Source organism: Ascidiella aspersa, chromosome 1 (genome assembly GCF_963924565.1).
Source record: "Ascidiella aspersa chromosome 1, kaAscAspe10.2, whole genome shotgun sequence".
NCBI lineage: Eukaryota > Metazoa > Chordata > Ascidiacea > Phlebobranchia > Ascidiidae > Ascidiella > Ascidiella aspersa.
Window position 1 is genome coordinate 21,109,861 of NC_139447.1, and position 15,071 is coordinate 21,124,931.

The 15,071-nt window shown below is 34.5% G+C and overlaps 1 protein-coding gene across 2 annotated transcripts in view; it reads left to right on the plus strand.

The window, feature by feature from the left end:
* The window catches only part of LOC146168241 (dipeptidyl peptidase 9-like), an 89,323-nt gene that overhangs the window by 15,326 nt on the left and 58,926 nt on the right, over positions 1 to 15,071 (plus strand). Inside the window, exons 2-4 of one of the 2 annotated variants that reach the window (XM_083388825.1) lie at positions 5,515 to 5,724; positions 6,082 to 6,250; positions 6,335 to 6,445. In XM_083388825.1, the coding sequence (XP_083244951.1) occupies positions 5,515 to 5,724; positions 6,082 to 6,250; positions 6,335 to 6,445 (490 nt within the window). The remainder of the gene's footprint in view (positions 1 to 5,514; positions 5,725 to 6,081; positions 6,251 to 6,334; positions 6,446 to 15,071) is intronic. The other variant, XM_083388835.1, reaches the window with a different exon arrangement.

Here is a 15,071-nt window from a genome sequence, read left to right on the forward strand (position 1 = left end):
AAATGAATTAAAAATATACTAGGATTCAAAACTCTTTGTTCTAAATTACATTGCCAGATATTTTAAGTTCTTTTGAATTTATTTTTTTCTGTTATTAGTAGGGCGATTATTTTTTTACTGGTCAAAAAAAGTCATTTGTCAAAATTTACACCTTAGGTCAAAATTTTTCAAAATTATATCAAGTCAAAATCATTTAAAATGCACATAAATCGTTTATAAAATTTAAAAAAACTATAGTCATCGTTTTTGAAATTGTTGTTTAGGTAAAATTTTATCAAAAAAAGTACATTTTCCCTGTATTACATATTTTATCTTTATTAGAATACTAGACGAAATACCCGGCGTTGCCCAGGTTAAATAGAATATTTACCATCATAATGTACAAAGTCTACCTGAATTTTATCTGGTTAAACAAAATGAAACAATCCATCATACTGTGGCTCTTTATTACTTTTGCACATTACGTTGTAACATGTTAAACTAATAGCCTCATGTTATAGCCCATAATTATGGAAGCTAAGTTAGGAACGTAATTTTACGGATAGCATAAAATCTTCGTAAGTGGCATAAATAATGCAAACATTTTTTTGGAAATGTCATAACAAATTTGCTTATGCCTAAATGTTCCTACTGTGTGTCACTAAATAAAAATATCAAATCATGTCATATCGTTAACTGATGCTTCTCCACAATCAGAATAACACTCACAGCCTGTGTGAAAGTGGCATTAATGTGATAGCGGAATGGCGTGTTTAATTCTTTGACTTATCTGTGTGGCTCTAAAGATCTAATTCTTTATCTCTGTAATTTCCCAGTAATTTTTTCATTTGTTTAAAACAATCTAAAGATAAAAAAATAACGTATAACCTTAAAAGCAGTTTTGTGTCTGAAATAGGTCACTAAAGGAAAGTCGCGAACGCGCTGTGACCTTTTAATTACTAATTCACGTGCTCCCAGCATTGTATAAGCTTGCCGAAGCCGCATGGTATAGCCGATGATTTTAAAAAACATCATCAAACCAAATTGCAACGTTGTGTGCTTTTTAAAATGGAGCTACTAACCCCACAACCTTGGCCTAAGACGTCTCGCATAATTTAGGTAACAAAAACCCATGACATATGTCGATCAAAAATTACTAACAAACGTAAAGAAAGTCATAGCAGCAATTGTTAAAATTCCGCGTAATTCAAGCAAATAAGCCATCATGGTAAATACCATACTGCATCCAACGAAAAAAATCCTGTTTGAAAAGTAAATTTGCTAAGTGTTTAAACCGCTGCAATAAACGCTATATTTTGCTAACTCAGTCCAAATGTTGCGTAGTTTAAACTCGGTTAGGGTTGTTGTAAGGTTTCTGTGTAGGTGTCTTAATGCCTCATAAAAGAATGTTAAGGAAAACGCTGCAATTAACGCAATATTTTGCGAAGTTAGACTATCTTTTACGTGGTTAAACAAACTGCAAAAAGCTATCAAACATAAAAGTATAAACTTTGCCACATGAAACTTTATTTTTACCAAAGCAATGCACTTCACGCAGGTTATTGCCTTATAAATGTGTGAAAACGTTTTACCCTTTTCGTCAAAAGGTTTTGCGAAAAGTCGCATGCCCGCCCTTTCAAGTAAACATGCAACCACTGTTGTGTGATGTTTTTGAAATAATACGACTAAATGATTGACTATAGCACACAACACTGGCTAAGCATGTCATACATCTTTTAAGTAACGAAAACCCTTGACATTTGTCAGTTGACAATAACTCTCAAACGTAAGACTTCAGGTTGTAGCAGCAATTTGTTTAGACTTGCTTGATAGCGTGATATTTAAGCAAATACTTAATCCCGGTGCTAAACTGCGTCAAACGTAAGAAATCCTCATTGAAAAAACAAATGCTTTCTGTTAAACTGCTGCAATGAAGCAATATTTTGCGACCTCTGCCAAGTATTGCGTGGTTAAACCCATTGTAAGAAGGCATTAGACTTTGGCCTCAATCACCATCACAACATTGCTGGGAAGGCTGTTTTTTCAAAGTATGTTTAGTAGGCTATACAACCCGTGTGGTAGCAGTATTTGACGTCCAACGAAAGAAAACTTTGTTTGAAAAGTAAATCTGCTTAGTGTTCAAACTGCAACAACAAATGCGATGTTTTGCGAACTCTGTCTAAATTTTGCGTGGTTGAATATACTACTAAATGTGTGTAAACTTAAGTCTTTACTTGGAACGTTGCACACTTTCGATTATGATAAATTTCATAACATGTTATGTTTGTTTGCCTTGAGCCTATTGTTTACACCAAAGCGCTGGTCGTCCCTTGACTTACAAGGATTGAAATTAAATTACTCTTTCACACGTTTTTTTATACACAGCAACAAAATATGTAGCGGTCGTCCCTTGACTTATAAGGATTGAAATTAAATTACTCTTTTCACACGTTTTTTTAAACACAGCAACAAAATATGTAGCGACGTTTATCGATCCAGAATTGATAACAAACGCATTAAAAATAAAAGTCGCTCACCTGTGACCGGTTTTTATAGAGTTCTGCATAATCTTAACAAAATATTTAATTTGTGAACCACCAATCGCCAGTAAAACATTCAAAAAGTGTAGTGGAAGACACCAAGACACTAAAGCAGTACTTCAAACAACAAAGTCTTGTTTAATTTAATGTATATTTAATAGATCAAAATTTTGTCAAAAAAATATATTTTGAGGTCAAAGTTTGTTAAAATTTCAAATTTTTAAGTCAAAATTTCCTATTTTTTAGGTCATAAAATAATCGTCCTAGTTATTAGTATGCCTTCTAATATAGTATTTTTTTGTGTTTAATTAGAGTGCAAAAAATGAAGAATGGTTTCTGGATATAACAATATTTTTAATTTTAGTCAATGTTTACTATCTATTGCCTCTGACCGCTCAACGTTTTGGTGGTTGACGTATCACAAAATCCTTCTAAAAAACGTTAATTTTTTCAGCTGGAAAGGACATAATATATTGGTTGATTGTTTTTTCCCTACAAACATAATTGTTCTGCATTTTGAAGAATTATTTTAGATAACCCTTTTATTAAAATCAAAAATTACCAAAAAAGTATGCACCCTAAAATCGTTAGCCCAAAGGTTGAGAACCACTGCCCTGAAGTTAATGAAACTACAAACATTTATTGGATTTTAAATATTCGAAAAAGTCTAAATTGGTGCTTTTTAACCTTGTAGCAAAAAATGCCATGTTTTTCTCAACATGTTCCTCTCTAAGACTGTGTAGCTCAGTTGTTAGAGAGACGGTATGACTGTAGGTCGTCCCTGTATGACTGGAAGTTGTGAATGAATATCTGACATATAATGTTTTATACACATACCTCGAAATAGTACTTCTATGATGGACTTTGAACTATTTCCCTTTATAAAATCCTTGGTGATGGGGTTTTATAGTTTTTACCATTACTACAACCAACAAGTGTATTACCGAAATTTAACAGCAAGTAAATGCATCAATAAAAAAATATTTTTACTCCTCATCACAACTTTTGTAGTATCTGAATTTTCTAAAACATTACCAGGGTCCACTGGAGACAAGAGATTTTGTTCTTCTAAATTTTTTAGTAGTCTAAGATTGTGGTATACCCCAATTAGTGTTTCCTTTTATGACAAACGCGGTTTATCACATATGTGCATTTATTCTAAACTAAACAAAATAAATCTTCTTTGCTATTACAAACACTTGTTATTACCACAGAACATGTGTTTGCATCAGATAAACACTACGATTTTATATTTGAATTCTTTAAAAAAGTTACAATCAAGATTATTAAAAACTCAAATCACAAAACAACCCTTAAAAAATTTACAACATTTGAATCCAATATGAGTATTTGACCGGTTAAATAAGTGCGGTCAATTGACCGGCTTGCCAACCCTATTGTGAATAAACGATGACAATTGGCTGTAGAACAAATTTAGCTTTATGGACAATTTGGTGTATTTTCGGGGGGCTTGCATGCAAATTTTTATTAGGTCTCATGCCACATTTGGCATGCGTGCCCCATGTTGGACACTCCTGCCCCAGGGGATGCTGATGTTCCAAATGTGAAGGCTGTAGTTCTTAGTGCAGTGTCATACACGACAATGTGGAGTGGAGAAGACACACATATGTTGGTCCTGGTTCTTCATTATGCGCAACAAGCAAATAAGGATCAATATTTCCGTTCCGACAATGTAAATGCTGACAAAGTGTATCATATAAACAAACTGAAAATGGTGATGGATAAAGAATTATGTTCCCAGTTTTTTTTTCTACACATGCCAATTACTTCCAGCTACCATTGTGAACAAAGGTTGTCAAGCGATGGCTGTGATTTTGGGGGGCACGTAGACGGATTCCCTCTCGTCATTGCGCTACAGAGTACTAAGAAAAAACGAAGTCTCTTCCAAATCATTTGTGACACCAGAACGCCTACCGCCTACTGAGTCATCAACAAAATTTCACTGTAGGGTTTACTACGAAATAATGGTCTGGCTAGGACAGGAGAGTGATATGGAAACTTGCGGGTCTACCAGTGTTTTACAATTGTTTTTGTTTCATAAATAAATCTTTCCAATAAACCATGGGTTCCCAACCTTTTTTACACCATGGCCCCTTTTAAAAATTTTGAGAAATCAATTCCCCCCCGCCTATTTTTTCAACCTTCTGGACATACAGTAATCGACAGTTAGAATGAAAAAATGATATGAATACAACACACAATAAACATGATAGTAATGTAATTAGTTATTACATATTCAGTTAATGTGATGGTTGAGCTTGCTTTTGCTCTGACAATGTCTTAATTGCATGTCATATTGAATATCAAGACACTGCGCTGCTTTGTCTTTAAGGCTAACATTGTTGACAACCCACATTCACAACGATATGTTGATGGAAAAGGCAACAGCAATGGCATGACCATTTCATTAAGCTTAGGGTATGAATTGCCTAGTTTTGCGCAAAATGCCTTCAAACTATCGTTCTCAAAGCTCAATCGGGTTGCCGTCTCTTCTTGCAACTTCAAGAGTTCATTAAATTTTAATTTATTTTTTTGGGAGTAGATAATAAACTAAAAAAAATATTATTTTGAATTTTTTTCCTGGCCCGTTAAAAAAGACTCGTGGCCCCCTGAGGGGGGAAACCCCTACATTAAACAGATGAGTTAATTTTATTTTAAATTGTTTAAATGAACTCCTTTCCACCTAAAACCTAGGGCTAGACGCCAGAATTAGAGCTCTAGCATGAATGTTAAGTGAATTATTGTCATTATACTGTTTGGGCGGCCATCTTGAAAATGACAACTTTCCGGTGCTCTGATCCTCCTAGATTTTTAATATATTATTTTTGATGATAAATACTACAAAAGATCATTGGAAAACCTTTTCTAGGAATTTTTTGGGGGTCAAACCATTGACCTGACTAATTATTTTGTGTAGGAAACTTGTACTAAAGTGCTAATCTAGTTTTGTTAAATCAAACGTTTTATTTTTTAGTCAAACCTTCACACAGACAAGTATTCAAAAGAAGAAGAGCTGTTACGCGAGAGAAAACGGTTATCTATTCATGGAATCACATCCTATCAAATCAGTGATGACAACTCTCGTATTCTTTTTCCCGCTTCGGGAAGTCTGTTTATTATGAAGCTTTCTGATTTAGGAATGGTACACATGAAATATTCTATTCGATCTGGAATGTTTATTACGGTAGTTATTTTAGCTCAAACAAAATTGGGAGTTGCAAACATCAAATATCATGGTCATTATTATTCGTTGTATCACAAATAATATAAACATGTTTACTGTTAAGTAGTACTTCACCTAATGACACTGAAGATTGGATGTTGGTATTTTTTTGTTAACAGAAAGATTTCTATTACCAACAAGTTATCTAATTGATCATCGTTTATGGAATAGATTTTGATGTATTGCTAATAAGATCACAATTCACTGCATAAGAAAATTTTATCAAGGTCAAAATTATAATTTCCAACAACCTTTTAGCTGTCTTTATTGTAAAATGCAATATTACCTTGACCCAAAATTTATTATATTATTTTCTAGTCAAACTTTCCTGAACCTTCTGAAATTCTTTCAAATTGTCCACATGCTCGCATGGATCCCAAAATGTCTCCTACTGAACCAGATTTAGTTGCATTTATTCATGACAATGACTTATGGGTTACACACATAAAAAGTCAATCAGAAAAGCGTCTAACATATGTTCATAAAGGTAAGTCCGGGTACCCTAGGTCGGGTAGCTGATGTTTTTTTTTTGTAAAATCTAAATTATTTATGTTTCATTTGCATCCACTAGGTTGTCAAAATAGTGATGAAAACACTATTTCTGCTGGTGTAGCATGTTATATTGTTCAAGAAGAATTTGACAGATATACCGGTTATTGGTGGCAACCTCATAATACCAAAGGTAAGACATTTTTTCAAGAATTTGGACTCTAAACGTTGTTGATTCCTAATTTTTTACTGAAAAACAAAAAAGAGACGCTGTAGATCTTGTAGAGCTTATAGCCGAGCAACAGATTTTTTTCCTGACATATTTGCTGCTTTGTGTTTGAATTCTATGACACACAGAGAGACAGCTTTAATATCTCAGTAAGTTAAGTAACTGAAAAAAAATTCATATAGTTAACCTAAATAATGATTTTTGATTATATTGGATCAGAGATCTTATATCCAATATTAAATGGCAGTATCAGTTTTGGAGAACAGTGGTGTAGCCTGGGTCTGTAGAGCGCTTTTCTCTATTCGTTTAGGTTGGCTGATCGGCAAGTCAGGGTTGCCACGAAGAGTCTTTAAAAGCTTTGAATTGATTTGTGTATTGAAAAGTGTTTGAAAACACTTGTTTTTTTCAAAAGTCTTTGAATTTATTTTATATGAAACTTTGCTGCAATATTGCGGAAGTTGAAGAAATTATTTTTAATCCGTATTAACAGAAACAAGTCGTTTTTTAAATGAGATAACTCACTGTTTGTATCTATTTCATAGCATCAAAGAAAAACAGCTGGACTGCTTGCAGTGACTGTTGGTACAGGTCTAATGTTCTAATGTAGGCACAGTGTTTTTAAAGTCATTAAGTGTGTGTTGTGATTTTTATTTCACTATGTGATTTAAAATAGTTTTCTATGCAACTTAAAGTATAACCTAATACATTTGTCCGCAACCCCTGGCACCACAAGTGGTATGTGAGATGATTTTTTAGGGCACACCAAATGATTTAACTTGTACGTTATATCACCTGAAGAAAGTGCAACCATAACCTTACTACCACATCGTTAACATTATTTAGATTTCAGATCATTCGTAAATGAGATTACAGATCCCAGCAGGGCTGCGGAGTGTAACTTGGGGCTCGAGTAAGGACTAGGCAAAACTACCCGATGTGTGCGCATGCGCAGTACCAAATTTCTAAACTGACAAGGAAGCAAACTGTAAATTGTTAAGGTGAAATAGCATGACACATTTTTTATAATCCTAACGAAGGGATTGCTGAATAAGATTCATTTTATTTTAGTTACGAAATTGCACATTTGGCTGGAGTCTGACCTGGGTTGTTTTTAACCAACTCCGCCGCCCTGGTTGCCAGAAAACTAAACATAGAAAAATGTTTGACATGTGAGTTGATATCTCACGTGTCAAACATTTTTATATTTTGTACGTTATTCATAGACTAACACTGGCATACAAAAGGTTGCCGACCCTTGACCTAATACAATCACAACCTGGATTTATGTTGTGGCGAAACTTAAATTTCATACTGAGTTTTGTTGTTATTGGGATGTTTAGAATTTTTGATAAAACCATAGCCAGGTGTATATGAGTTTATGTTTGCATTTTGTGAAACATGAGGAGATAGCCAGTGTAAAATTTTGCACAACTTAATTTGTATACAGTTTATTATGTTAAATTTGGTGTAGTATTATAATTTCCAACTATTTATATGGGCCGAAAATTTATTTTCGGGACATATCTTGTTTTTGCCGTTATTATATGGGCCGAAAATTTATTTTCGGGACATATCTTGTTTTTGCCGTTATTGTTTTTTGGTTTCCTATGGTATGTTTCAGACCGAGTTTTGTCCGAAGCTTTATAGAAAAAGTAGACATCGTAGAACCTTCAAATTTTCAGACATGGCGTAGAGTGGTATGTAGGTGCTTCGTAAAAGTTTATGGGGCTGCACTCCCAGGGGCCTTTGCTTGGGGGGTAAAAACCTGAAATATTGCGTTTTAGCACTTTGTAGCTAACGACAGCCATCTAGCAGCAGAAAAACTTTCATACAGAATTCGTTCATATTCGCTTGCTTTGTCCAGCTCGCGACGAGGCGGCTGCTGGCATCCCTGCTGCGCCCTATTGTCCCGCGCGTGCAACATTTGTGTTGGAAGTGGCTTGCCTAGTAAAACTATGCACATGCGACTTGCCTTTCATAAAGAGGCCTCTCTAAGTAAAAAAACCTATTGCTCTTACAACACAAAATATTTTACCACCGCAAATTTAAATGCGAATCCTACAGGCATCTCTGTTAGCACATGTTGTAATTGTTGCACCATTCAAACATATCAACACCAGGTCTAAGCAAATATAATTATACAAGGGCCGCAACAACAAAAAGCTTAAGTTTAACGCATTCTTAACGACGACGTTACAAAGCTACGTCATAACATGGCGTCATAAATAAATAAATCTTGCGTTTATTGGATTTAAATTGGCAAAACTTTCAATATAAAACGTGGCTTATTAGGCACATAAACGTGTTTGCATATTGCTCAAATCTACAGATTTAAACTCTGTTTCAACAGTGATTGCTCAGACCAAGGCATGGTAAAAATTTACACAGTAAAAGTTGGAAAAAGTATAGCAAACCATAGACGTTAAATCATTTAGAGAGAATGAAAATATTAACTTTTTAAACATGCTAGCTGACCAAAATGTAATAACATGGCCGTAAGCATTATCTACGTAAATTTTTATTGATCAAATGTATGTTTCGATCATTTGCCAAAATCTACGCCATATTTGAACCCCCTTCGCTTCAAAGCCATAAGTTATTATATTATTATACACAACTTATAATTGTGTGTAGATATGTTGGATTGGAGTAACATACAGAACAGGTGCAAATAGCAAATATTCTCCAAATACGATGTTTCCAATATTCTCCAAATCGTATTTCATCGTATTGTCGCGGTAATACACAAAGAGGTAAGGCCGTGAATAAAGTTTCACCCACCGTACAATTAACGGAGGGAAGCATTTCGAGTAGGGATGTTCAAGGCAGAATATCGGCGACACATTTATAATGCTTGCTTTAAATGCGGCGTCAGCATTTTTTGGGGCGACCAATTACTTCGCGATAAGCTTCGCCTAATAATCAAGTGTCAATAGGGTGTATTTACCGCCGCAAGTTTAAATGCAAAATCTTAAGGCAGTCTACGCCTCTCTGTTAGCACCTGTTGTGCATCTTGCTCCAACCAGCATACCAACATCAGGCCTAAACTTATCTAGCAAAACTTTCGATTTAATAGTTTGCGTATTAGGCACGTAATAGTGTTTTTCATATTGTTTGAAACGACAGATTTAAAGCCTGTTTTAACAGTGATTGCTCGGACCAAGCTATGGTAAAAAATTACCTAGTGAAAGTTTGCAAAAGTATAGCAAACCATAGGCGTTAAACCATTTTTAGTCTTTAAGAGAATGATAATATTTGATTTTCAAACACGTAAGCTGGTCAAAATTTAATAAAATAGCCATATGCATTATGTAAGTAAATTCTATTTATGAAATATATGTTTCGATCATTCCCCAAATTCTACGCCATATTTGAACCACTTTCGCATCAAAGGCATATTTTAAGTGGGGAAGTTTTCGGCCCATATCTGTTTTTGCTTGCAGAAACAAGTTAAGGAAAATGAAAAACAAAATATATAATATAAAGTACACAATACAAAATATTAAAAAAAAAATTAAAATAAAGTAAAAATTGAAAATAAACACTAAGCCCTGAAAATATATCCCCTGACAAAATATACAACAACCGCACCCCCGTCTAGTTCTTTTTTGGTTTCCTATGGTATGTTTCAGACCGAGTTTTGTCCGAAGCTTTATAGAAAAAGTAGACATCGTAGAACCTTCAAATTTTCAGACATGGCGTAGAGTGGTATGTAGGTGCTTTGTAAAAGTTTATGAGGCTGCACTCCCAGGGGCCTTTGCTTGGGGGGTAAAAACCTGAAATATTGCGTTTTAGCACTTTGTAGCTAACGACAGCCATCTAGCAGCAGAAAAACTTTCATACAGAATTCGTTCATATTCGCTTGCTTTGTCCAGCTTGTGAAGTGATGAAGCGACTTACCGCCTGCTGGGCTTTATTGTCCCGCGCGTGAGACTTTCATTATGCGAAGTGGCACGTCCTAAACTGGGCTTGTGCGACTTGCATTTTAAAACGAGGCTTCTCTTTAGTAAAATTACTTAATGCTGTTAAGAAACAACTTATTTTACCGCCGCAAATTTAAATGCAAAATCTGGTGGCAACTCTAATCCAACATATCAACACCAGGCCTACACAACTTAAAATTGTGTGTTGATATGTTGGATTGGAGTAACATACTATACAGTAGAGATGTTCAAAGCAGAATATCGGCGAATCATTTATAATGCTTGCTTTCAATGCGGCGTTAGTTTTTCTTCGGGCGACCAATTACTTCGCGATAATCTTCGCCTAATAATTAAGTGTCAATAAGGTGTATTTACCGCCGCAAGTTTAAATGCGAAATCTTAAGGCAGTCTACGCCTCTCTGTTAGCACCTGTCGTGCATCTTGCTCCAACCGGCATACCACCAACATCAGGCCTAAGCATCTAGCAAAACTTTCGATTTAACAGTTTGCGTATTGAGAACATAATAGTGTTTTTCATATTGTTTAAAACTACAGATTTAAAGCCTGTTTTAACAGTGATTTCTCGGCCCAAGCCATGGTAAAAAATTACCGAGTAAAAGTTTGCAAAAGTATAGCAAACCATAGGCGTTAAACCATTTTTAGTCTTTAAGAGAATAATAATATTTGCTTTTCAAACACGTAAGCTGGTCAAAATTTAATAAAATGACCATACGCATTATCTACAAAAATTCTATTTATCAAATATATGTCATAAGTTAAGTGGGGAAGTTTTCGGCCCATACCTGTTTTTGCTTGCAGAAACAAGTTAAGGAACATAAAAAACAAAATATATAATATAAAGTACACAATACAAAATATTAAAAAAAAAAATAATAAATAAAATAAAATGAAAAAAATAAAATAAAGTAAAAATTGAAAACTAGACGGGGGTGCGGTTGTTGTATATTTTGTCAGGGGATATATTTTCAGGGCTTAGTGTTTATTTTCAATTTTTACTTTATTTTAATTTTTTTTTTTTTAATTTTTTTTTTAAGATTTTGTATTGTGTACTTTATATTATATATTTTGTTTTTCATTTTCCTTAACTTGTTTCTGCAAGCAAAAACAGATATGGGCCGAAAACTTCCCCACTTAAAATATGCCTTTGATGCGAAAGTGGTTCAAATATGGCGTAGAATTTGGGGAATGATCGAAACATATATTTGATAAATAGAATTTACTTAGATAATGCATATGGCTATTTTATTAAATTTTGACCAGCTTACGTGTTTGAAAATCAAATATTATCATTCTCTTAAAGACTAAAAATGGTTTAACGCCTATGGTTTGCTATACTTTTGCAAACTTTCACTAGGTAATTTTTTACCATAGCTTGGTCCGAGCAATCACTGTTAAAACAGGCTTTAAATCTGTCGTTTCAAACAATATGAAAAAAACTATTACGTGCCTAATACGCAAACTATTAAATCGAAAGTTTTGCTAGATAAGTTTAGGCCTGATGTTGGTATGCTGGTTGGAGCAAGATGCACAACAGGTGCTAACAGAGAGGCGTAGACTGCCTTAAGATTTCGCATTTAAACTTGCGGCGGTAAATACACCCTATTGACACTTAATTATTAGGCGAAGCTTATCGCGAAGTAATTGGTCGCCCCAAAAAATGCTGACGCCGCATTTAAAGCAAGCATTATAAATGTGTCGCCGATATTCTGCCTTGAACATCCCTACTCGAAATGCTTCCCTCCGTTAATTGTACGATGGGTGAAACTTTATTCACGGCCTTACCTCTTTGTGTATTACCGCGACAATACGATGAAATACGATTTGGAGAATATTGGAAACATCGTATTTGGAGAATATTTGCTATTTGCACCTGTTCTGTATGTTACTCCAATCCAACATATCTACACACAATTATAAGTTGTGTATAATAATATAATAACTTATGGCTTTGAAGCGAAGGGGGTTCAAATATGGCGTAGATTTTGGCAAATGATCGAAACATACATTTGATCAATAAAAATTTACGTAGATAATGCTTACGGCCATGTTATTACATTTTGGTCAGCTAGCATGTTTAAAAAGTCAATATTTTCATTCTCTCTAAATGATTTAACGTCTATGGTTTGCTATTCTTTTTCCAACTTTTACTGTGTAAATTTTTACCATGCCTTAGTCTGAGCAATCACTGTTGAAACAGAGTTTAAATCTGTAGATTTGAGCAATATGCAAACACGTTTATGTGCCTAATAAGCCACGTTTTATATTGAAAGTTTTGCCAATTTAAATCCAATAAACGCAAGATTTATTTATTTATGACGCCATGTTATGACGTAGCTTTGTAACGTCGTCGTTAAGAATGCGTTAAACTTAAGCTTTTTGTTGTTGCGGCCCTTGTATAATTATATTTGCTTAGACCTGGTGTTGATATGTTTGAATGGTGCAACAATTACAATATGTGCTAACAGAGATGTGTACACTGCCTGTAGGATTCGCATTTAAATTTGCGATGGTAAAATATTTTGTGTTGTAAGAGCAATAGGTTTTTTTCTTTTTTTTTTCAAGTATAGCAAACCATAGGCGTTAAACCATTTTTAGTCATTAAGAGAATGATAATATTTGATTTTCAAACACGTGAGCTGGCCAAAATGTAATAAATCTCAGTAAATTCTATTTATCAAATATATGTTTCGATCATTCCCCAAATTCTACGCCATATTTGAACCCCTTTCGCATCAAAGGCATATTTTAAGTGGGGAAGTTTTCGGCCCATATCTGTTTTTGCTTGCAGAAACAAGTTAAGGAAAATAAAAAACAAAATATATATTATAAAAATGCAAAATATTAAAAAAAAATAAATAAAATAAAATAAAAAAAATAAAATAAAGTAAAAATTGAAAATAAACACTAAGCCCTGAAAATATACCCCCTGACAAAATATACAACAACCGCACCCCCGTCTAGTTCTCTTTTGGTTTCCTATGGTATGTTTCAGACCGATTTTTGTCCGAAGCTTTATAGAAAAAGTAGACATCGTAGAACCTTCAAATTTTCAGACATGGCGTAGAGTGGTATGTAGGTGCTTTGTAAAAGTTTATGAGGCTGCACTCCCAGGGGCCTTTTGCTTGGGAGGTAAAAACCTGAAATATTGCGTTTTAGCACTTTGTAGCTAACGACAGCCATCTAGCAGCAGAAAAACTTTCATACAGAATTCGTTCATATTCGCTTGCTTTGTCCAGCTTGTGAAGTGACGAAGCGACTTACCGCCTGCTGGGCTTTATTGTCCCGCGCGTGAGACTTTCATTGTGCGAAGTGGCACGTCCTAAACTGGGCTCGTGCGACTTGCATTTTAAAACGAGGCTTCTCTTTAGTAAAATTACTTAATGTTGTTAAGAAACAACTTATTTTACCGCCGCAAATTTAAATGCAAAATCTGGTGGCAACTCTAATCCAACATATCAACACCAGGCCTACACAACTTAAAATTGTGTGTTGATATGTTGGATTGGAGTAACATACTATACAGTAGAGATGTTCAAAGCAGAATATTGGCGAATCATTTATAATGCTTGCTTTCAATGCGGCGTTAGTTTTTTTTCGGGCGACCAATTACTTCGCGATAATCTTCGCCTAATAATTAAGTGTCAATAGGGTGTATTTACCGCCGCAAGTTTAAATGCGAAATCTTAAGGCAGTCTACGCCTCTCTGTTAGCACCTGTCGTGCATCTTGCTCCAACCAGCATACTACCAACATCAGGCCTAAACATCTAGCAAAACTTTCGATTTAATGGGTTGCGTATTGAGAACATAATAGTGTATTTCATATTGTTTAAAACTACAGATTTAAAGCCTGTTTTAACAGTGATTGCTCGGCCCAAGCCATGGTAAAAAATTAAAGAGTAAAAGTTTGCAAAAGTATAGCAAACCATAGTCGTTAAACCATTTTTAGTCTTTAAGAGAATAATAATATTTGTTTTTCAAACACGTAAGCAGGTCAAAATTTAATAGAATGACCATACGCATTATCTACCAAAATTCTATTTATCAAATATATGTTTCGATCATTCCCCAAATTCTACGCCATATTTGAACCCCTTTCGCATCAAAGGCATAAGTTAAGTGGGGAAGTTTTCGGCCCATATCTGTTTTTGCTTGCAGAAACAAGTTAAGGAAAATGAAAAACAAAATATATAATATAAAGTACACAATACAAAATATGAAAAAAATAAAAATAAAAAAATAAAAAAAATAAAATAAAATAAAGTAAAAATTGAAAATAAACACTAAGCTCTGAAAATATACCCCCTGACAAAATATACAACAACCGCACCCCCGTCTAGTTCTTTTTTGGTTTCCTATGGTATGTTTCAGACCGATTTTTGTCCGAAGCTTTATAGAAAAAGTAGACATCGAAGAACCTTCAAATTTTCAGACATGGCGTAGAGTGGTATGTAGGTGCTTTGTAAAAGTTTATGAGGCTGCACCCCCAGGGGGCTTCGCTTGGGGGGTAAAAACCTGAAATATAGCGTTTTAGCACTTTGTAGCTAACGACTGCCATCTAGCAGCAGAAAAACTTTCATACAGAATTCGTTCATATTCGCTTGCTTTGTCCAGCTTGTGAAGTGACGAAGCGACTGACCGCCTCCTG